Source organism: Schistocerca gregaria, chromosome 4, assembly GCF_023897955.1.
Source record: "Schistocerca gregaria isolate iqSchGreg1 chromosome 4, iqSchGreg1.2, whole genome shotgun sequence".
Taxonomy (NCBI): domain Eukaryota; kingdom Metazoa; phylum Arthropoda; class Insecta; order Orthoptera; family Acrididae; genus Schistocerca; species Schistocerca gregaria.
Window position 1 is genome coordinate 587,352,538 of NC_064923.1, and position 24,529 is coordinate 587,377,066.

Consider the following 24,529-nt stretch of genomic DNA (forward strand, 5'->3'; position numbering starts at 1 on the left):
AGAAGACACCTAGACAATGTTATGTAGGAAGGCCTGCTGGATGGCGGCCTCAATCAGGATCAAGTTGTCTATAGTGGAACGACATCTCTGAAAGCCACACTGAGAGGGGCTAAGGAGCTGTCTGGTCTCGAGCAGCCAAACCAGGCGTCGGTTGACCATGCGTTCCAACGTCTTCCCAACACAGCTCGTCAAAGCAGTACTGTGATAACTACTGGGATGCATTCGGTCCTTTCCTGGTTTGAGGAGGGGAATCAAAATTGCCTCCCTCCACAAGTCAGGGTTCGTGCCGGATAACAATATCATATTAAAACAGTTCAGGAGAACTTCCTTGGATGGCAGCAACAAGTGCCGCAGCATGCTGTACCGGATTTGATCATTACCAGGCGCAGTATCATGAGCCACTGACAGCGCCAAATCCAGTTCCCACATTGTGAAGGGGCAGTTATAGGGTTCAGAATTTAGAGACCGGAAGTCCAAGTGACCCCTCTCGATGGCAGTATGGTAGCGGCAGAAATCTGGATCATTGTTAATAGTGGCGGTAGTCCGCAAAATGCAATGCCAGTGTCTGGGCAATGTCTCTCGGTGCCATGAGGAGACATCCCTGATGCAGCAATGCTGTGACAGGTAGTTGGCTGAGTTTCCCGGAAACCCTCCTGATGGCTTCCCATACTTTCGTAGAACTAGTGGAACGAAAGATGGAGTTCAAGAACGATTGCCATGACCGTCGTTTGCTCTCTTTAATCACTCGTCGCGCTTTGGCCCTTGCCACCCGAAAGGCCGCAAGATTGTCAGCTGAGGGACGGCACTTGAAGCGGCGCAGAGCTGCACAGCGGGCTCGGATGGCTGAGCGGCACTCAGTGGTCCACCAAGGGACAGAACACCTCTTGGGATGACCGGATCACCGTGGGATTGACAATTCAGCAGCATGGGAGATCCCGGCTGTAACATGGTCTACCCATTCGTGGACGCTGACACGGTGTTCCAAAACAGCCAGTTGGCTGAAAAGTGTCCAGTCAGCTATGCAGAGGTGCCACTGGGGCGGCACTGGTAATGCCACAGCCTCATCCAGGAGGCGAATGCAAAGGAGAAGTGGTCACTAGAATGGAGGTCAGCAGCAGCCTCCCACAGAGCAGAACCCGCGAGTGCTGGAGAGCAAAAGGAAAGGTCAATAGCCGATGACGACCCGGAAGCAGTACAGAAATGAGTGGGAGCACCAGAGTTGAGGATGCACAGTTCTTCAGACATCATGAGGCTTTCCAGAATGCGACCCCTGGGGCAAGTAGTCATGTAGCCCCATAAGACATTTTGAGCATTGCAGTCCCCCAGAAGCAGAAATGGGTGAGGGAGTTGGCTAATAAGGTCTGTGAGAGCCTCAGAGTCCATTGCATCCTGAGGCAGTAAATAAACTGAATAGACTGTGAGCCTCCAACCCACAAGAATGTCAACTGCAACTGCTTGCAAGTCAGTGACGAGAAGGACCTCAGATGAGGGGTGCATGTCACGGACAAAAACCACACCACCGCCCTTTGCCCTTTCCCCCGTCAGATCATTTTTTCGATATACGGTATAGCCCCGTAAAGATGGAGCATCAGTGGCCCGAAAACGTGTCTCTTGGAGACATAAGCACAAGGGGCACTCTCGTATAAGGAGTTGTAATTCGGCCACATGCGTCCTGAACCCATTTAGGTTCCACTGTAATATGGGAGCCAGTGATCAGGGTGGCTGAACTTTCACCCTGCCTCTGTGCTTTGGAGGAGAGCCCGTACTGGCCGGAGATTTATTCTTGGGGCGAGAAGATCGCCCCCGGTCGACATCAATGTCCATAAGCTCCGATGACAACCCACGGGAGATGTAAGACAGTATGATGGCCTCGTCATCGGACCGACGCTGACTAGTCTCCTCAGGTGGCAAAACCTTCACCTTCTGCGGCTTTGTCTTGGGGGGCTTAGAATGCAGAGCCTTGTCAACAGTTGGAGCTTTACTCGCCTGGGCAGAAGGCGCCATATGGGGAGAGGCAGGAAGTACCTCAATGTCAGCAACCACGGCCTTGTCTGACGTAGCGGAGAGAGCCGCAGGTTGCAAAACAACCGCAGCAGCACAAGTGCACTGGCAAGCGCAGGTATTAGTGCTAACACTAGCAACTTCCGTTTACGTAGCAACAGTGGCCATTTGTACCGGTTTTTTCAGAGCGGAAGCGAAAGATGGTGAAAACACAGGAGGTTGCATGGCCTTAAAGAGCTTCTTGGCCTCACCATAGGGGATGTGCTTAGATGTTTTAATCTCCTGTACCTTCCTTTCCTTGAGATAGATGGGGCAGATCCGGCTCCAGACAGGGTGACCCCGGGGCAATTCACACACTTCACAGGCGATGAACAATTGGCTCCGTCATGGGCAGGCTGACCACATTTACCACAAGTGGCTATCCCATTGCACCCCAACGTAGTATGCCCAAAAAGCTGACATTTAAAACAGCGCATTGGGTTGGGGAAATATGGCCGTACTGGCAAACGTAAAAACCCTGCTTTAACATGCTCTGGGAGTCTCGGGTAACTGAACGTGAGAATAAACGAGTCAGATTTGACGAGGTCCTCATTGACTCGTTTCATAATATGCTGCATGTCAACAATATCTTCGTCAGCCCACTCAGATTTTAACTCGTCTATGGGGATATCCACCAAGTCCCTATACGTCACAACCCCCTTACTATAATTCAAAGTGGAGTGGAGCTTGGTCTCGATAGTGTACTCTTCTAGACAGGTTGCTTTCCGAAGGGAAGCGACTTGGCAGGAACTAGAAGTCTCAACTAACAGAGTCCCATTGCGCAGTCGCTTCACAGATTTCAGTGTTCCTGCAATTCCCTCAAGACCCTTGTGGATGTAAAAGGGAGAAACCCTCTCAAAGCTACCCTCCTTCCTTTTAATAATCAAAAACACATTCTGATTATCAGCATGTGCTCCGTTACGACAGTCTTTTAAATCTCTAGCAACACCAGGCGCAGGAGGACTCGCAGCGCGTAGCCGCTTTTACGATGGGGTGTGTTTTCCTACCAGTGGCCCACCCAAGCCACTGGTAGGGGGAAACGTAGAGGTCGAAGGGTCCATTGCGGTCCCACGAGCAGCTAGGGAACTAAAGGTCCACTCAGACAGAGCCCCGCGTGCCTGAGTAAGCCTTATACAACTGGGGTGCGGCAGGTGCCCCAGAGGTTGCCCGCTTGCGACTGTTCCACCCCAACAGCCATGCATCTTCTAGGGGCGGAGCACACCGAGAGATTGAGGGGTTTTTATAGAGGTTGGCCTTCCTCGCAATCCAGGCAGTCAAGCCAAGATTACCACTCCCCGCAGCACACAACATTTCAGTTCATCGCCGCGCCATACGGTGGTCGCTGAAGTATGTCCGGGGGTTACGGTGACAGGAGACTGGCGGCGCAGACCAGTCCCCAGCTCAGGACTCCGGGGTCGCCAAGCCCGTACTCAGCATTCACGAACAGTATTGGGGTGATAGTGGTTCTGCACTTAGCAGTTACCACACTCAGAAGTTATCACGGAAGAACAAGTACTGTCCTTTATTCTAGTTCTGGATGTTGTTTATGGTACTTACCATATTTTGAGTGTTGGCATGGTTGGACAACGTTAATAATTATTTGTGATACACACTGTCTCTGGAATAGTACAGACAGGGAAGTGAACTGGAGATAATCTTGGATTCCTGCGATTGTAGACAAGCAAGTAGCTGTGTCATAGTTTTCTTTTTTCTGTAATACTCTGTGTCTGACTTGCAATACAACTACACAAATGGAATGACAGAATTTTGTGATAGTGGAAATATTGTAGAAGACAATATCACAGATCTTCAGTCCTTTTGGAGAGCAATAATAAGAGGTGCCATCCAAAATTTTTGGGACTGGTGCTGCCATCTTTTGAAAACCTTGCCTTTGGACTAATGGTCACCATCACCCTCGAAGTAGTTCCCATCCGCATGTACACACCGTCCCAGAGCTTCTGGCACTGGTCACACGTTTTCTGGAAGTCCCGTTCTTTGAGGGTGTTTGTCACCACCAGGGATGCTTCTTGAATCCTCTCCAGAGTGTTGAACCGATGGCTTTTTAACTTGAGTTTCAGTTTTGAGCACAAAGTTGCAAGGTGCCAAATCTGGCAAGTACGGCGGGTGGGGTACAACCGCCATGTTGTTTTTTGCCAAAAAGGTCCTGGTGAGCAAGGACGTGTGACAGGGCGCATTGTCGTGATGCAGAAGCCTGTTCCGTTGATGCCACAGTTCGGGCCGTCATTGCCACACGTTTTCACAGAGCCGTCACAAAATGTCACAGTAGTACGCGGAATTCACTGTTTGGTTGGGTGGGATGAATTCTTTGTGCACAATTCCCTTGGTATCAAAGAAAATGGTGATCATGCTCTTCACTTTGCTCTTCACCTGTCTCACTTTTTTGGGTCTTGGAGAGCCTGGGCTCTTCCACTGGGACGATTCTTACTTTGTCTATGGGTCATAACCGTAAATCATTGAATCATTGCAAGGGTCTCTGTAGCACGTTTCCCGCAATTCACACAGAATTTGATACACAAACACTGTTCTGTTCACGGAACCATCATAAAATCGCCACACACTAAACACAGAGTATTAGGGAAATCACTGTGGGCACGCGACACGTCCTCCCAGCTGAATGCCACTCCGCACACAGACTCATTAGATATGCAGCTCTTGCCACCTAGCGGTGTAAAGATAGCACCAGTCGCGAAAAGTTTGGATTCCGCCTCGTACTGCTAACAGTGCCAGAAAGTGAGATAACAGGCACTTAAGGAAACATAGCTGCTCTTGCTGACACCGTTTCTCACAGCACTCAGTGTGATGACATTGACAGTAATATCAGGTGTGCCAAGAATATAGAATGCTGAATATGCAAAGGGTTGACTTATTTGGATGTGTGATGGTTTCATCACTAATAACCACAGCTGGAAGGCAAGAGAGACATTCTGTTGGGCTCCTTGCATTCTTACTACTGTATTGTCTGTGATTAGACTGAGAACACTCGAGTGAATCAAGCAGACGCCAGTGAATTGCAGGTTGCAAATAAGTCTAGGATATATTTTTTCTGGTGTTTTAGTTATGTACCATGACAATGTGGTAATTGTATCTAACAGGAACCCTATAGCATTCACTCTTTCGAAATGGGTTTAATTTATATTGGTAAAATAAGCAACAAATTATTACTTTAAGTAAAAATCACACAGTATCCCTACAAGTGAGATTTAAAATTAAATAGTTTGCTTTGAACCAGTTGAAGGCCTACTCAGTCATTCTATGAGCTGTGTCTAGTATGACTTGAGTTTAAGTTTACGCCTTCAATGGCTGCTTTTGTTGACATTGTTTTTCACAATTAATTGCCATGGTTACATTGATAGTAATATGAATTCTGCTAAGAATATGGGATACTGAAAGTGTAGAGGGCGTTGCATCAATAACAAACCTAAGAGTTTTTAAATAGTCTAGTGCTGAATCTCATGAAACTAATGCATTTTACCCCCCTCCCCCCAACCCTTTGGATTCAGGTTTATACTTGTACAGCAGTTTGTCAGCGTAACCCTCCCTTTCTGTCATGAAATGACATTCATATGTTCAAGACATATGCTGCTAACAGCATAACACTGAAGTTATTTTACCCTCCTCCCACAGCTGGTATTGATTACTGTTGTGTAAATTTTCTTCAAGTGGTGTCTCAGGAAATAAAAGTGCAGTAACATAACCTACTAAAATGGCTGAAAACTAATGTAACGATGGATTCAATAATTAGATGACTGATAATCTAAAATAGCTGATGCCGATAAGAATTCGTGATTCCCGGGGGGGGGGGGGGGGGGGGGGGGAGAGAGAGAGAGAGAGAGAGAGAGAGGGGGGAGGGGGGGGGGGAGGGAGGGAGGGAAGAGAGAGAGAGAGTGAACAGCAGCCTAGTTGCAGTTTGACTCTGCATATTATGTATCTATGACAAATTTATTTATATCTGCACTCTCCCTTAAAATACATACATAAAAGGGCTGCATATAATAAAAACAGAGTTTTATGCTGTGATTTAATTATAATAGTACTGTATTTCAAAAAAGTTATTATTAACAATAGTAGCTCTCACCTGAAAGATCAGCAAATTGTGTGACACCATATTTTCCTGTTCCTTGCTCTGTTCTCTGCAAATGTTCAATCTTCATCATATTTGCTTTAAATATATGGAACCTTTTCTGCATTTCTTCATCACTATTGTATGTTTTGTTATATTTAGACATGAAATCTGTGAAGAGCCCGAGGAGAACACCACTTTTTCGAAGTTTATATTGGCCATTCTGCAAAAGCAAAGAAACAAATATTCAGCTGTTCAGAAGTAAATCATTTAAAACAACTGAACAGTCAACTGAAAAACGTTTTCACAAGTGGTTATGCAGTGAACGTGGTAAAATGTTGATAAAAACAAAGAAGCAAGAGGAAGAAAAAATATATTTCACAATGGCAGATGATTCATTATGCAAATGAAGCTTCTGTTCAGTTTGATAACCAACCGTGTGTAGGCACTTCTGCAGTTATCTTCTTATCAATTCTCAGCACAACAATTATCAACTGAAATCTATAAATGTGAAAAAAAAGGACAGGGTTTTATTGACAACTAACATGATTAGCTGCATCTTGTAGAGCTCATTTCAAGTATGTCCATATGGTACAATGTGAGATGTAGGAATTGAACACTGTTATTAAATGATTAAATATAAGAGGTACCGATGACAGTGGGAGGTACACAGTAGATTGGTAGCTTGGAGATATGTCATATCATAATATGCTGTGTTATGGGACCATTGCTTTTCACAATATATATAAAAGACCTAGTAGATAGTGTCGGAAGTTCCATGCGGCTTTTCGCGGATGATGCTGTAGTATACAGACAAGTTGCAGCATTAGAAAATTGTAGCGAAATGCAGGAAGATCTGCAGCGGATAGGCACTTGGTGCAGGGAGTGGCAACTGACCCTTAACATAGACAAATGTAATGTATTGTGAATACATATAAAGAAGGATCCTTTATTGTATGATTATATGATAGTGGAACAAACACTGGTAGCAGTTACTTCTGTTAAATATCTAGGAGTATGTGTGCGGAACAATTTGAAGTGGAATGACAATATAAAATTAATTGTTGGTAAGGCGGATACCAGGTTGAGATTCATTGGGAGAATCCTTCGAAAATGTAGTCCATCAACAAAGGAGGTGGCTTACAAAACACTTGTTCGATCTATACTTGAGTATTGCTCATCAGTGTGGGATGCGTACCAGATCAGTTTGACGGAGGAGATAGAGAAGATCCAAAGAAGAGCGGCGCGTTTCGTCGAAGGGTTATTTGGTAACCGTTATAGCGTTACGGAGACGTTTATCAAACTCAAGTAGCAGACTATGCAAGAGAGGCGCTCTGCATCGCGGTGTAGCTTGCTCGCCAGGTTTCGAGAGCGTGCGTTTCTGGATGAGGTATCGAATATATTGCTTCCCCCTACTTATGCCTCCCGAGGAGATCACGAATGTAAAATTAGAGAGATTCGAGTGCACACAGAGGCTTTCAGACAGTCATTCTTCCCGTGAACCATACGCGACTGGAACAGAAAAGGGAGGTAATGACAGTGGCACGTAAAATGCCCTCCGCCACACACCGTTGGGTGGCTTGCGCAGTATAACTGTAGATGTAGATGTAGATGTAGATATAATGAACTAACTGGCTGACATTGCAAATTAGACTACATTGTACATTTGCTTTAAAAAGAAATTCAGGAGCTTCATAACAATTTTCATTGAAGTATAGGTTCTCAATAAAGTGACGTTAATGAAAATTATGAAATAATTTCAACAATACATACTTCATTTTCATCAACTCTGAAGTCTTAGGAAAGATTATAAGAGTGATGAAACACAGTTCACATATAATGGACAGATAGTTTATCATCCCTGTTCTAACAGATTCAGTTGAGGACCGTATGAAACACAGTTTCTCAGGATGACCACCAAGTGAGGCATACATGTATTTGTCTTCTGCTGTACATCTATACCAATACACAAACTACACAAGCCACTGTACAGTGCATGGCAGAGAATACACTTTGTACCACTATAAATCTTTCTCTTTCCTTTCCAGTCACAAATTGAGTGAAGAAACAATGTATGCTTGTAGGCCTCTTCATGAGCCCTAATCCACATATATTTCATATATTTTATCATTGTTGTTGTTGTTGTTGTTGTTGTTGTTGTCGTCTTCAGGCCAGAGACTGGTTTGATGCAGCTCTCCATGCTACTCTATCCTGTGCGAGTTTCTTCATCTCCCAGTACCTACTGTAACATACATCCTTCTGAATCTGTTTACTGTATTCAAATCTTGGTTTCCCTCTGTGATTTTTCCCCTCCACGCTGCCCACAAATACTAAGTTAGTGATCCCATGATGCCTCAGAATATGCCCTACCAACCGATCCCTTCTTCTACTCATTTGTCACAAATTTCTCTTCTCTCCAATTCTACTTAATACCTCCTCACTAGTCATGTGATCAACCCATCTAATCACCAGCATTCTTCTGTAGCACCACATTTTGAAAGCTTCTATTCTCTTCTTGTCCAAACTATTTATCGTCCATGTTTCACTTCCATACATGGCTACACTCCATACAAATACTTTCAGAAACGACTTCCTGATACTTAAATCTATACTCGATGTTAACAAATTTCTCTTCTTCAGAAACGGATTTCCTTGCCATTGCCAGTCTACATTTTATATCCTCTCTACTTCGACCATCATCAGTTATTTTGCTCCACAAATAGCAAAACTCCTTTACTACTTTAAGTATCTCATTTCTTAATCTAATACCCTCAGCATCACCCGACTTAATTCGACTACATTCCATTATCCTCGTTTTGCTTTTGTTAATGTTCATCTTATATCCTCCTTTCAAGACACTGTCCATTCTGTTCAACTGCTCTTCCAAGTCCTTTGCTGTCTCTGACAGAATTACTATGTCATCGGCGAACCTCAAAGTTTTTATTTCTTCTCCATGGATTTTAATTCCTACTCCAAATTTTTCTTTTGTTTCCTTTACTGCATGCTCAATATACAGATTGAATAGCATTGGGGAGAGGGCTACAGCCCTGTCTCACTCCCTTCCCAACCACTGCTTCCCTTTCATGTCCCTCGACTCGTATAACTGCCATCTGGTTTCTGTACAAATTGTAAAAAACCTTTCACTCCCTGTATTTTATCCCTGCCACCTTCAGAATTTGAAAGAGAGTATTCCAGTCAACATTGTCAAAAGCCTTCTCTAAGTCTACAAATGCTAGAAATGTAAGTTTGCCATTCCTTAATCTATTTTCTAAGATAAGTTGTAGGGTAGGTACTGCCTCACGTGTTCCAACATTTCTACGGAATCTTCCCGAGTTCAGCTTCTACCAGTTTTTCCATTCGTCTGTAAAGAATTCATGTTAGTAATACGCAGCAGTGGCTTATTAAACTGATAGTTCGATAATTTTCACATCTGTCAACGCCTGCTTTCTGTGGGATTGGAATTATTATATTCTTCTTGAAGTCTAAGGGTGCTTCGCCTGTCTCATACATCCTGCTCACCGGATGGTAGAGTTTTGTCAGGACTGTCTTTCCCAAGGCCGTCAGTAGTTCTAATGGAATGTTGTCTACTCCTGGGGCCTTGTTTAGATTTAGTTCTTTCAGTGCTCTGTCAAACTCTTCACGCAGTATCATATCTCCCATTTCATCTTCATCTACATTCTCTTCCATTTCTATAATGTTGTCCTCAAGAACATCGCCCTTGTATGGACCCTCTATATACTCCTTCCACCTTTCTGCTTTCATTCTTTGCTTAGAACTGGGTTTCCATCTGAGCTCTTGATATTCATGCAAGTGATTCTCTTTTCTTCAAAGGTCTCTCTAATTTTCCTATAGGCAGTATCTGTCTTACCCCTAGTGAGATAAGCCTCTACATCCTTTCATTTGTCCTCCAGCCATCCCTGCTTAGGCATTTTACACTTCCTGTCTACCTCATTTTTGAGATGCTTGTATTCCTTTTTGCTTGCTTCATTTAGTGCATTTTTATATTTTCTCCTTTCATCAATTAAATTCAATATATCTTCTGTTACCCAAGGATTTCTATTAGCCCTCATCTCTTTATCTACTTGATCCTCTACCTCCTTCACTATTTCGTCCCCCATGCTACCCATTCTTCTTCTACTGTATTTCTTTCCCCCATTTTTGTCAATCCTTCCCTAATGCACTCCCTGAAACTCTTGACAACCTGTAGTTCTTTCAGTTTACCCAGGTCCCATCTTCTCAAATGCACACCTTTTTGGAGTTTCTTCAGTTTTAATACACAGTTCATAACTTATAGATTGTGGTCAGAGTCACCATCCGCCCCTGGAAATGTCTTACAATTTAAAACCTGGTTCCTGAATCTTTGTCTTACCATTTTATGATCTATCTGAAACCTGTCAGTATCTTCAGGCTTCTTCCATGTATACAACCTTCTTTTATGATTCTTGAAGCCAGTGATAGCTATGATTAAGTTATGCTCTGTGCAAAATTCTACCAGGCGGCGTCCTCTTTAATTTCTTACCCCCAAGCCATATTCACCTACTACGTTTCCTTCTCTCCTTTTTCCTACTATCCAATTCCAGTCACCCATGACTATTAAATTTTCGTCTCCCTTCACTATCTGAATGATTTCTTTTATCTCCTCATACATTTCATCAACCTCTTCTTCATCTATGGAGATAGTTGGCATATAAACTTGTACTACTGTGGTAGGTGTGGGGTTCATATCTATCTTGGCCACAATAATGCATTCTCTATGCTGTTTGTAGTAGCTTACCCGCATTTCTATTTTCCTATTCATTATTAAACCTACTCCTGCATTACCCTATTTGATTTTGTATTTATAACCCTGTATTCACCTGACCAAAAGTCTTGTTCCACCTGCCACCGAACTCCACTAATTCCCCCTATATCTAACTTTAACGTATCCATTTCCCTTTCTAAATTTTCTAACCTATCTGTCCGATTAAGGGATCCGGCATTCCACGCTCCGATCCGTATCACGCCAGTTTTCTTTCTTCTGATAATGACGTCCTCTTGAGTAGTCCCTGCCCGGAGATCTGAATGGGAGACTATTTTACCTCCGGAATATTTTACCCAAGAGGATGCCATCATCAATTAAACCATACAGTAAAGCTGCATGCCCTTGGGAAAAATTACAGCTGTAGTTTCCCGTTGCTTTCAGCCGTTCGCAGTACCAGTACAGCAAGGCTGTTTGGTTAATGTTACAAGGCCAGATCAGTCACCAAGACTGTTGCCCCTGCAACTACTGAAAAGGCTGCTCCCTTCTTCAGGAACCACACGTTTTTCTGGCCTCTCACCAGATATCCCTCCGTTGTGGTTGCACCTATGGTACGGCTATCTGTATCGCTGAGGTACGCATACCTCCCCACCAGCAGCAAGGTCCATGGTTCATGGGGGGGCAGTAAAATAATTCTGCCGTCTGTTGCAAATGCTGCTGCTATAAACTTTTCAATAGTGTTCCTTGAAAAGTTCCTCTTCTTCCCTCCAAAGATTCCCATGTAAGCTCATAGAATCTTTCTGTAATACTTCCATACTTACAAAACTGACTATTAAGAAATTTAGCTGCTTGCCCTGAGTTAGTTTGGCACATCCTGAGCAAAGAAAAATTGTCGAGCCATTTGAGGATCCAACTTGGGACACCGAGATCTATACACAGTGACACTAACTATTAGGACACAAGCTGTGGACATAATGTTGTGCCTATATATTTTAATCAACATGTGTCATTAAAAACAACAAATAATAACACTGTATTTGAACATTACAAGAATGCTTCCTCTACTCATCCATATTAGGTTCCATTTATACCTATTTAAAGGACGTTGCAATTCACTGGACCTAACAGAAATTCTGTTCATAATTCTTAAACTTCCGAAAGTCACTCAACAATGACATTTCACCCATCCACAACAGCTCAGATAGAAGTTATTTAAGAAGTTATTTTGTGCTGCTTCAGAATAAATTTTGTAGCACTCACATGTATGTGCACAAATTCTTGTCACACAGATTAAGATATGATATTCTGCAGAATGTTTTAGGAATTGTTATATGTTACTTGAATTTCTACCAGCACACCCAAAGTATAATATTCCGCTCTATATAAGGTGACATTTTTGATAATTTAAAGTTAATACCATTGTTTCATTCAAAACTAGGTAATATATAAGAAATTCTACTGTCATATTATCTCTAAATTTGACAGACAAACTGAGAAGAGTTTAAGTATACTAACTGCTTTTTGTCTACACACAAGTGTAGTGAACATGCACTTGTAATGAACTTTGTATAAAATCATGTATTATCATTCATATTGTGAATCTTGTAGGAAATGGTTTCACTAGGCAGAGTGCAGTAGGGAGATCACTGGGGAAGGCAGAATGAAATCATATCCTGAAACTGCAGAACACAGCACCACATTTTTCAAAATGTTCCTGCTGGGCACTATCAATGGCACAGGAAAGTCAAGTGCTGACCATGCATCTACCAATTGCTATTACAGTTTGGGCTACTGATATGCTCATGTGCATTTTACTGAGCACTACTGTTAGATGTTCATTGGTATTGCGCTGACAGTGACTGACCTGAATGTCATCTCCAAGATGAGCGAGGGCAGAATCATGCAACATAAGCAAAACACATTTCCCATAATACAAGGAAGAGAGATATTTTAACAGTCCTCAGAAGTAATTCTTTAATTTCTATAAAGAAAAATGCACTGACCTCAATGTAAAAGTGATGTACAAAAAGTTGCTTTCTGAATTTGGATGCTGCTTTCACAGGAGCCGACATGATTCGCACAATACTTGACACAAGGAGTCATTATGGGTAATGAATTTAGTACATCAGAAACAATAAGTCACAGGAAACATAGTTGCAGAAGCACACAAAAAAATTCTTGGGAAAAAAATAATACTCAGCTCAATAAAAAATGATCATGAGTAAAGAATTAGTTGAAATTCCTGGAGTAGAACTGTAGCCTCTAAAACACACGCAAAAACTGGATACATTTAGGAAGATAATCCTTCCATTCAAGATGGCCGCCAAGTGAGATCTCAGGTATTATCTTCATCCGCTATAAGAACTTATTTAAGAGGAAGTAGTGTCAAATTTAAAATTTCTGTGTTTCGTATACTTGCTGTAGTGTACATTCTTGTCACACAACTGAATATTAGCGTCCCAGAAGAGCTTGTTCTTGAAAAAGCTTATCTGAAGTCCCGATAATCGTGGCATAACTCGAAATTTTGCATGACAAACACAAAAAATTCTTTTAAGTTTTCTTGATAGAGCAAAATTCAGTTAAAAAGCAGCTACTAGTTTTGTCAGTGTCTATTGTCACAATAAAAGTGTAATTAATGTTCCTAAATTGTATTTAACTAACTCATTTCGCATTGTTTACTAGTTAGACAGAATCTAGGCCTAAATTTTCCGAGCTATAAACGTTTAAAATCCAGAACAAAAATGCTTGAAAATGTAAATTCTCAAAAGGCAAAGTAATTACTAACGCATTCTTCTGTCATTGTATCTCTAAATAAGTACAAAAACAACAACTGCACATAAGACCTTTGCATTGTTTTTTTGTTTACACACAACAAGTTTCGCATCCTTGACGAACATAAAACATTCTTTAAACTTAATTATTCTTTCAAAACTGACCACGAGTGAGAAATGTGGGAGCTGTTATAGAGTAGTGAGTAGAGGGATTTGTTGCCAATCTTGTAGGAAATATTTTCACTGTGGGAGGGGGTAGAATTTTGGGAGAACAGAAGAGGCTCTCTCCTAGAACTGCCAAGTATGCAGTAGGAACATTCTGATTGGGGAACAGGAAAGGAAAATCTGTGCCCTTCAGGCACAATTGGAGAAAGCAAGGAAGGAATTGATAAGGATCAAGAGACATAGGGTGGAGGAGGGTGGTTGAGAACTGGCAGCTGGTAGGAGGATAAGAAGAAAGAGAGCGCAATCTGACAGTTCTGTCATGAACACCAAGAACAGTTATCTTCCACTGCCAGAGTTAAGTGGAGAAGAGCCTCAGATAGAACGAGGAGCAGGAAATGTACAGCACACTTCAACCAAGGCCAAGAAGCCTATGAACCTACGAAGTGTTAGGAAGAAGAACGTGCTGCTGCTAGGTAGTAGACATGGGCGAGGAGTAGGCCCTTAGTTACAGGAAACTTTAGGGGCGTACCAGGCCACCAGTATCTTCAAGCCAAATGCAGGGCTAAGTCATGTGATACAGGACTTTGGGTCTTTATGCAAGGACTTGACAAAAGAGGACCATGTAGTGATAGTTGGTTGGGCAGGAAGCAGTTTGGACAGGAATGGGGCATGTGATGTAGATGGTGACCTGGTCAAGATAGCTTCCCCAACTCATGTCATCAACATACATTTTGTTGAGCTGCTCCAGCATCATGATCGACCACACCTTGATGGTGCTGTGAAGCGAATCAATGTGGGGTTAGGGATGGCTCTGAGGGCAGCCAACTTTGCTCATGTTTTTCTGGTGCCCGTCGGGACTACCAACAGGTGGGGTTTCACTAGGCATGGCCTACACCTAAACAGGACTGGGAAGGTAAGATTGGTACAGCTGATTCATGAAAGTATAGAGAGTGGATCTCGGGGCCACACATGGTCAATTACCTGTTGTTATGGGTATGAAAAGTAAGTCTTTTTTAAAATAAATCCAGACAACAGGTTCCCCTACCTAAAGAGTATCTCCAGCAGTTTAAAAAATACTGAAACAATCACTGTCAAGACAGATTTGAACACTCCAAGTATCACACATACCAGATGTCACAAAGAAGAACAAACCATTGGAAAGTGAAACATGGGACATTTCATAGACTTAACAATCCTCCATCAAAAGATGCAATCAATAAAAAATACAACTACTGGAAGTTTAGCTCCAATATTTGAACAGCAGAGTAGTTTGTGTTACTGAGCAGTAGGGTAGAGACACAGAAATCCAACATGTAGTATTATCATAGTATGAAAGGGCAAACTCTTAATGCAGAACTGCTTCAAGGGGTGGAGGATCCTGCATTTATATCAGAAAAGGAACACAGTTCAAATCAAGACAGGACCTCAGTACAGAAAGTGAAGGCAAACACTTTGAAATATCAGCTATTGAATTAACAGGGCTTGATAGCCCCAAGAAATTAACCATTTTGTGTGTGTATCGATCTCCCAGTGGTAGTGTGGACATTTTTTTCCATAAATTAACAGAAGTTCTAGATAAGTCTCGAATAGAAGGATCAACATAATTCTGTGTGGAGACATTAACATCAACACTAATATCACAAATGAATCCAGCAGCACCCTCATCAATATCCTTCAACGTTTTGGCATATCCCTATTGGTCAATAGTGCAACAAGGGTTACTACAATGACTGCATCAGTAACTGACCATGTGGCCACAAATACGGGCACGGAAAAATTTGATGTAGCTGTAAAAGATCTTGAACTGTCAGACCATCTCTGTCAAATAACAAAAGTAAAATCAGACATTGAATCATTCTCTAAACTACAAACCAACAAACAACATCTATCAGAAATTACAAGAAAAGATTTTTCGAAAGAATTAGCAGAACAAAGATGGAATGAACTGTATAAGGAAACCAGTGCGAACATGAAATTCTCTGAATTCTCCACATTATTTAAACTTAACTTTGCAAAGGAATTTCTAAAGTATGCATGTCTGTATCAACATCTTACAAAAACCAGTGGATAACAGCAAGTACTAAGAAGTCTTCCCAAACACTTAAATAACTCAGTTGCATGGAAAAGTGTGTTACAATGATCCAGAATTCTCAAATTTCTATCAGAGATGCAAAAAGATCTATAGGAAGGTGTCGATTGCTGTAAAAAAAGTCATTTAATGACAAAATAATATATAATGTAGAGAATACAAGCAAAATAGTCTGCGATGTTATAAATAAGGAAATGGGGAGAGGCAAACAAATGCAGAATAACATACTGCTAAGGGAAAGGGACAAGGTAATAAATAATCCACAACACTTAGTGAACTATATAAATGAGCATTTTACAAGAATTGTAGAGAAGTTACAGCAAAAATTCCCCAAAATGAATATAACACCTGTAAATAATGTTGCACTAAATATTATGATGATACTTCCAACCACAGAGAATGAAGACAATAAAACTGTCCAGAAACTAAAAAATAAAAAGTCAGTAGGCATAGATGAAGTACCAATCTGTGGATCGAAACAATACATAGAGATTATAGAAGGCTCCTTAACAAATATAATAAATGAATCCTTCACAGCAGTTAAAAGAGGCAAGAGTTGTACCTTTGCTTAAGAAAGGTAATGCAAAAGACATAGAAAATTACTGGCCCATTTCCCTGCTGTCACCATTCTCAAAAATAAAAGTTGCAGCTATGAAAGATAGATTAATGAATTACCTGAATAAATACAATATTTTAAGTGAATCACAGTTTGGTTTCCGAAGTGGCAAAAATGTGGTCAGCAATAGTAGAATTCACAAAAGTTGTACTTTTTGCTCTTGACAAAGATGAGTGTGTCACATGCATATTTTTGGATCCTTCTAAGGCCTTTGATACAGTTGACCACAAGATTCTATTAAATAAATTATACGCATTAGGAATGAGAGGGATAGCTAATGACTGGTTTCGATCACACCTAGCAGATAGGGTATGAAGAGTAGAGGTAACAAATACTTCAAATAGATCTAAAAATTTACTAAAACACTTATCAGAACCAAAATACATTAATATAGGGGCTCCGCAAGGTAGCATATTAGGACCAATACTAATCCTTGAGGGCTTTTCAATAAAAAACGCATGAAAAAGGAAATGGCATGGGTGGCCCTCAGCTACGTACCCTCTGATTCAGAATTGCAATATTAAAGTTTTGGCTGGTTTTGTTTTCTAGGGGCTGGGATACGTAGTTGCTGCATTACAGGTCAAATACTGCCGAGTCTACAGTATACAGTAAGAATACACACATGAATCGAACGGTCGAAGTTTTCTATCACTCGGCAATTGCTAATTATGCATGTAACATATAAATTTATAAATTAAAGACTGCAATTAAATAAAATCTGCAGGTACTTTAAATGATGAGTATGATAGTAGAAGAACTTTTGAGAATGTGGTATATTTCTGCAAAACACTTATTGGTGTTGATGGTCCAGAAATTAAATAAAAGATAAGTAGAATAACAGGGAAACAATAGATTCCTACTGCACGTGATTAGTTATGAACAACAACATAGCTCGCGAGATATTCACTTCGAAATGCACACTATGTCTTCACTGCAGAAGCCACGGAAATCACACAAGAGCACAGGTCGGCACTCCGAAATGTTTCTATCCTCCGCGACCACGCGCAAACTGCTCCACTGTCCAAGTCTTTCTGTGACTGTGCGTCCGGTCCGGATCCAGCACTCACTCCCGTGTCCTGTCCAGAACTCTGCACTGATACCAACTCCCCTGTCCTCTCTCCCGAACTCGCTTCCAAGTCTCCCCTTTCATGAGCACTGTGATTGGCTAGCGCCATGTCTTCAAACCAACGCACCCACACAAACATAATGAAACACATACGAAATACTGGATTTACATTTAAATACTTGAAATTAAATAAATATTCCTACGGCTGGACCATAAACATGCTCTAACACACATTATTAAATACATAAACAAATTAAATAAACATATACCAAAGGAATAGCAACAAAAGGTAGACAAGTAGCTTGATGTGTCTGTGCTATCTAACACACAGTAAATATTTAACCAATTTCTTCATGAATAGTATATATCGAATATAAACAAAGACATATATGAATAAATATAGTTATAAGCATGCTGCTACCATTTTTTCATGAAACTGTGGAGTACTTATGACCTGACGTGATCAGTAGTAATCTCCCACTTTGACCTCCAATAACTCATATACTATTTATTAAGTTACATGCCTGTAATTCATACCAATTTAGGTTTACACTAACAGTTTTCTAAAGACATGGTGATCAGATAAATTGGATGAAGCGTTTACATTTTGGAAAGTGGTTGCTGGGTGTTACTTGTATAATTTACCATCAGATACTAAACTATAAACTAATAAATATATTGAAAATCTGATTACACCATCAGAATCATTATGCAAATAATGATAATGTACATGTTTCTTTTTGAAGTATCACGACTCATATGGCTACTATTAATTTCTATACAAACTGTGAAATGTCTGCCAATAAGGTTCACAAAGTCCACCATCTTTGGTCCTCCTGGCGCAGAGCGCCACCAAGGAATTCCTAGCCACATGCTTGAGGGACCACGTGCTCCGGTCATTGTGAGGCACAACGTGGATGTTAATGAGCTCGGCCCTGCCGCACGGCCCGAGCGGTGGCTGCCAACTCTGAACTTAGAATATTTCCAGGGCACGCAACTCGCCCGTCACCTCACATCCTGATATACATCAATGACTTTCCCAGTAATGTTACTCATGGTGAAAGAATTCTCTTTGTTGCTGACAGCAATGTTACAGTCACTGAGAAAACAAGAGAACTCCTTGCAGAGAAAGCAAATGAAATTCTCAAGGAAGTTTATGATTGGTCAATAAGCAATTAAGTGACAATGAAATAAAGAAAACTAAGCCATTAATTTCAGTTTGAAGAGGGAAAATGACAATGTTAAATTAAATGTTGGTGGCACCTCTATAGACTGCGTAACAAATGCAAAATCTGAAGTGGTGTGAACACACAACGGTACTTGAGAACAGAATGTGATCAGCATGTTACGCCCTTAGAATCCTATCATCAGTGTGTAGCATACAGTGTGTTTTAGTTACATACTATTCATATGTACACTCAATTCTTAGCTATGGCATTCTTTTTTGGGGAACTAATGCACAAAATATGAACACAATTTTCCAACTCCAGAATGGAGGCACAAGAATACTAACCAAAAATCGTAGTCAAGCCCATTGTAAAGATCTGTTCAAAACGCTGGGGATTTTAACTGCGCCATGTGAATACATTTACCAGTCAGTTGTACACATAAAAAATAACACTGGTAATTGCTGCACAAACAGCTCTGTCGATGGCCATGGAATAAGAGCTAGACTCAACTTACATTTACCAAGAAAAAATAAACATAAAACTCAAAACAGCATTCTCTACCAAGGAATAAAACTGTACAATAAATTACCAAAAGAGATTAAAGAAATTACAAAAATACACTTATTTGAAAAGACAGCTAAAAAGTACCTGCTATGCAATACATTTTATACATTGAAGGGTTACTTAGATAAAACAAAGTAGGGGTTTGGTAAAAAAGAATTATACAAATATATAATAATAGTGATTATAAAACATCCCACATTGCACATAACACCCTCACACTATGGTTTTTTTTCCTTTTCTGGAAAAACTTACCCCCCCCCCCCAAGCTATGCACAGCACAATACTAACACCTCTTCCTCTTTCTGAGCTCAACATCTCACTTATTATAGAGGGATGCTGACTCAGTTCTTCAGGTTAGCAGATCGGAAGTTGCAGAACAGAAAATGGCCCAGAGATCACCAGTGTGTGTGTGTGTGTGTGTGTGTGTGTGTGTGTGTGTGTGTGGGCGCGCGCACACGTAGTGTCATGAAACAACGTGTGTATAGTGTGTGCAGTGGCTGATAGTGAGATATGAGTGAACAGTGTGGCATTACATTATTTAATAACTTGTTTGTAAAAAAAGTATTGTATACCAGGAGCAAATCTAATATTGTCTCCAACTGGAAGTCTGTAAATGTATGCGTATACAAATTAGCTCATTTTAAATTGGTCTGAACTTGTAAATACTTTGACATGTCCTATAGTCTTGTATGGACGAATAAAGCAGCAGCAGCTGCTTCTGCTGCTGCTGCTGCTGCTGCTAACTACATTGGAGGGGTATTTGCGTACAGCCCAGACAAACAAGTAGTTCATGAATGGAGCAGAAGTGTCTTCAGTAGTTGCAAGGGCAACTATTATTCCGTGATCTGATTTTGTAACATTAACTACAGTGAAACACCATGTTTACAGTTTTCAGCAGACTGACCCAAAAAAGTGTAAAATGCAGGCAGTGTAAAATACAGGAAAGCATAAATACAACAAGTAAATTACTCTTACTGTCATTCTCTTTATATCTTTCAAAATATGAAACTAAAATGATTTAAATTTTGTCTATTTAGAAAAATCTGAAATAATTGTTTTTGTTTCTTTCTAACAGCAGTTAGCTCTAGTCTTCTGTGAAACAACATTAAACAGATATTCGTCTTCTAATGTGTGAATTATGATTGATAATCAGTATAAAATTAGAGTAAATAAAACTTGCAACACAATATAGGTTAAAACAATAAAAATTGGCAGTCTTTATAAACATAGAACAATAGGCACAAAATCTAAAGCTCATTTCCGATTAGGTTACTCGGTTCAGGGACATCTTGGCTGAGAAAGAGAGTGGAAACTGTAATGTTACAGAGCATCTTGAGGAGGAATGTTTATGTCTGACATCAGGTCATACCAACTTATGGTTTGCCATATCTGTATAAAATTTCACATGGAAGCAACAAAGATCCATGAAAGCCTATTACAGAGACGGCCATTTTCAAAAACATTGTTTATTTGTATAAATGACTGCAAAATTAAATTAAAGCTTTTAAATACAACACAATGAGCAGAAGGAAGGTTGTTACTAGAGCCCCTATCACCAGATCATGATTATCATTAAGACAACAATGGCAGTATTTTTGCCACCATCCCAAAAACTGCAGGTGTGACCTAACATGCCAACAATGGATATCTTGCTTACCACTTTGATGCTATGTTAATGATCCATAACTTTAGATATAATCTGTGTATTCTGCTTTGTTCCAAGTCTGACTTGATACAGGAATACAAGGCACTTTTTGCAAAAATCTGTATAGAAATCAATGTTGAAGAAAACTTAAAATGTGGGAATATGGGAAAAAATTTAAGAGAATAGTACTCTTTTTCTGATGAACAAAAATAAATGTAAAAAGCAAGACAAACAAAAAAAAAAAAAAGGAACGCAACAACATGATTTAACTGTAACTTACCTTCAGTATGTTGGCACTGCAAACAGCTGGAAGTAAGGAGGAACTACAACTATATCCCCAATGATATGCAGATCTACTGTATAGTTTAATGACCTTGAATAAAATGATTCAGGGGTAAAATAGTTTCCCATTCAGATCTCTGAGCATGGCTAGTCAGGAGGATGTTGTCTCAGGGAAAACAGGTCTGGCTTTCTAAGAGCTCGACTGTGCATTGTTATGTCGAGTAATTAGGCATGAAGGTTGCAGAACTTGAAAAGAGAAATGAAAATGCTTAAGTTAAATATACAGGGAATTAATGAAGTGTGGTTGTAGGGAAAAAAATAGGAGTTCTGGTCAGGTGAGTACAGTGAAAACAAACAGAACTAACACAGGAAAAAGCCCAATATTGAGCAGGAAAAAAACAAGCAAACTTATATGGTATAGAAGGAATCCTTGGATAAGAAAGGAGATACATTAATATAATAGAGGGAAACATTCCACGTGTGAAAAATATATCTAAAAACAAAGGCCTTTACAAATGTCTGCTTGTGTCTGTGTATGTGCGCTTGGATATGTGTGTGTGTGTGCGTGAGTGTATAACTATCCCTTCTTCCCCCTAAGGTAAGTCTTTCCGCTCCCAGGATTGGAATGACTACTTACCCTCTCCCTTAAACCCACATCCTTTCATCTTTCCCTCTCCTTCCCTCTTTCCTGACGAAGCAACCGCCGGTTGCGAAAGCTCGAATTTTGTGTGTATGTTTGTGTTTCTATCGAACTGCCAGCGTTTTTGTTTGGTAAGTCATATCATCTTTGTTTTTAGATATAAAGGAGATATTAATTTTAACTAATAAAAGGAGAATATATAAAAATGCAACAAATGGAAGATCAGAAAAGGAATAGAAATTCTTAAAAAATTAAATTGACAGAAAGAGCAAAATGACACTGGGAGAATGGCTCCAGCACAAATACAAGTCTATAGAACCAAGTGTTACATAGGGAAAGATAGATGCAGGCAGCAGAAAAATTAACGCGGCTTTTGGGGAAAAGAAAAGGAGCTGCCTGAACATCAAGAGCTCAGATAGAATGCCAGGACTATGTAAAGAGGGAAGGACAAAGGTAGAAGGAATATGTCAAGAAAAGAAAGAAAAAGAACATGAAGGCAGTATTACAATATTTTGATAAAGGAATAGAAAAGTGGATGGAGCTGAGATAGAGAATGTGGTACTGTGAAGAATATTTGGCTGAACACTGAAAAGCCCAAGTCAAAACAAGGCACCTGGACTCAACAATACTCTGTCAGAATTCCTGAGACTCTTGGAAGCATCAACTATGACCAAGCTGTTCCAGCTGGCATGTAGACTGGCAAAATACTCCTCGGACTTAAAGAAGAATGTAATAAATCCCAAAATCAAAGATGTTAGGGAGAGAAAGGTCTGAGTATTACCACGTTGTCAGTTAAGTTAGCTGTTGCTGCAGAGTACTAATACTAATTATAATTATATACAGAAGTGTGCAATCAGTTGCAGGAAGGTCAGTTTGAGTGCTGGAGAAATAGAGGAAAGATCAATCCGAGTCCTGGAGAAATATACTAATATGTGAAGCAATACTAATCCAATGTCTTATCTCGGTGGATACACTGAAGAAAGGCAACGAACATTTAGAGCACGTGTAGATTTAGAAAAAGCTTTTGACTATGCCGACTATTCTTTGAAATTCTTAAATTGTCAAGAATGAAGTACAAAAGGAGCAGGGGGGCGGGGGGAGATAAGAGGCCATCTACCGCTTTTACTGAAACCACTGTGGAGTTGTAAGAGTCAAATGAGTTGCAAGGGACTGAGAAGGGAGGGAGACAGTGTTGTATCCTATCCTCAATGATATTCCGTTCATACACAGAGCAAGCACTAATGGAAATCAAGGAGAGATTTAGAAAATGAATTAAAAGTTCAAGGAGAAGAAATAAGAGCTTTGAGGTTTGCCGCTTATCATTTTTTCAGAGACGGTGCATGGCTTCAAAGATTGGATGAATCGAACAGATAGTATTTTGAAAAGAGGTTATAAGATGAACACCAACAAAAGTAAAATATCATCAATCAGGCATAGGTGAATTAAATTATGTGATAATAATGTAATTAGATTCGAAAATGATTTACTAAAAATAGTAGATGAGTTTTGCTATGTAGGTTTCTAACTAACTGATGAAATCTGAAGTAAACAGGAATGGTAAAGAAAAGCACTGAATTGACTTTGTTTCTCAATTGCAGCTACCTACTGCCGGCCTCAGTAATTCTCTTTGCTGTCAGTGATTTCTCTGGCTCCAATCCCATTTCACAATTTCCCGTTGTGAGTGCAAAGGAGTATAACATGAACATGAGAATTTGTCAGAAACACATAAACAACGATAGTTTTTAAATTATCAAGAAAATATAAAAAATGAAACCCATTAAATATGAATTCATACTTGATCATGTACATTTTGTAGGTCAGTATTGAATATCGGCACTTCAGTTCTTTTTTGATAACAGCCTGAAGCTTGTTCCTGTGAGGATTTCTCATATAACTGGTGTTAGTGCACAACAATAGGCACAACAAGAAATGGTTCTGCATGACAGTTATGAAGGAATTTTCAGTGGTGACAAGAGCTTATAACTTAGAGAATTGTTGATAAAACTTTAAATATTAGTTGAACTTGGAATAAAATTACTTAAGTGATGTGTCACTTCAAAAAACTGATTTGTAGCCATGAATACTAGTAAAGAAAAACTTGCTCTCTTAGGGAATTTGTAATTTCAACATGTAAAATCCAGAATCTCTCAGAGACATCTTTTAATAAAAGAAGGTCACCAGCCTGGCTAATGGGAAAGAACTGAATTGAAACAGAGTGAGAAGAAATTTATGGCAAAACCTGAATAATAGGAGGAATCAGTTGATAGAAAATATTCTGAGATACTTAAGAATACTTACATTTTAGTAGTTACGGAAAAATGAAGATTTAGCAGGATAGACTAATGTGAAATAGTTAGGGACAATAAAGAGACTTGACAGGACAGATTAATGTGAAATGCAGCATCAAACCAATCTTCAGACTGTAGATCACAATGGCAATAGCAGCAACAACAGATTTACAATGATGGGAAAGACTCGTTCCCCATCACTTATATCCAGGAGGTGAAAATCCTAACACAGCCAATGTCTACTAAAAGAAGTGAATACAACGGAATAATGACAATATTATGAAAAGGATGGCTGCTACTCGCAATATAGAGGGGATGCTGAGTCACAGAAAGGCACAACAAAAAGACTGCCAAACAGGCCTTCATCAGAATTAC

The 24,529-nt window shown here is 40.2% G+C and overlaps 1 protein-coding gene across 2 annotated transcripts in view; it reads right to left on the reverse strand.

Moving 5' to 3' along the window:
* The window catches only part of LOC126267069 (uncharacterized), a 239,982-nt gene that overhangs the window by 44,453 nt on the left and 171,000 nt on the right, over positions 1-24,529 (reverse strand). For both annotated transcript variants that reach the window (XM_049971922.1, XM_049971923.1), the window contains exon 20: positions 6,137-6,344. In XM_049971922.1, coding sequence (XP_049827879.1) covers positions 6,137-6,344 — 208 coding nt within the window. The remainder of the gene's footprint in view (positions 1-6,136; positions 6,345-24,529) is intronic.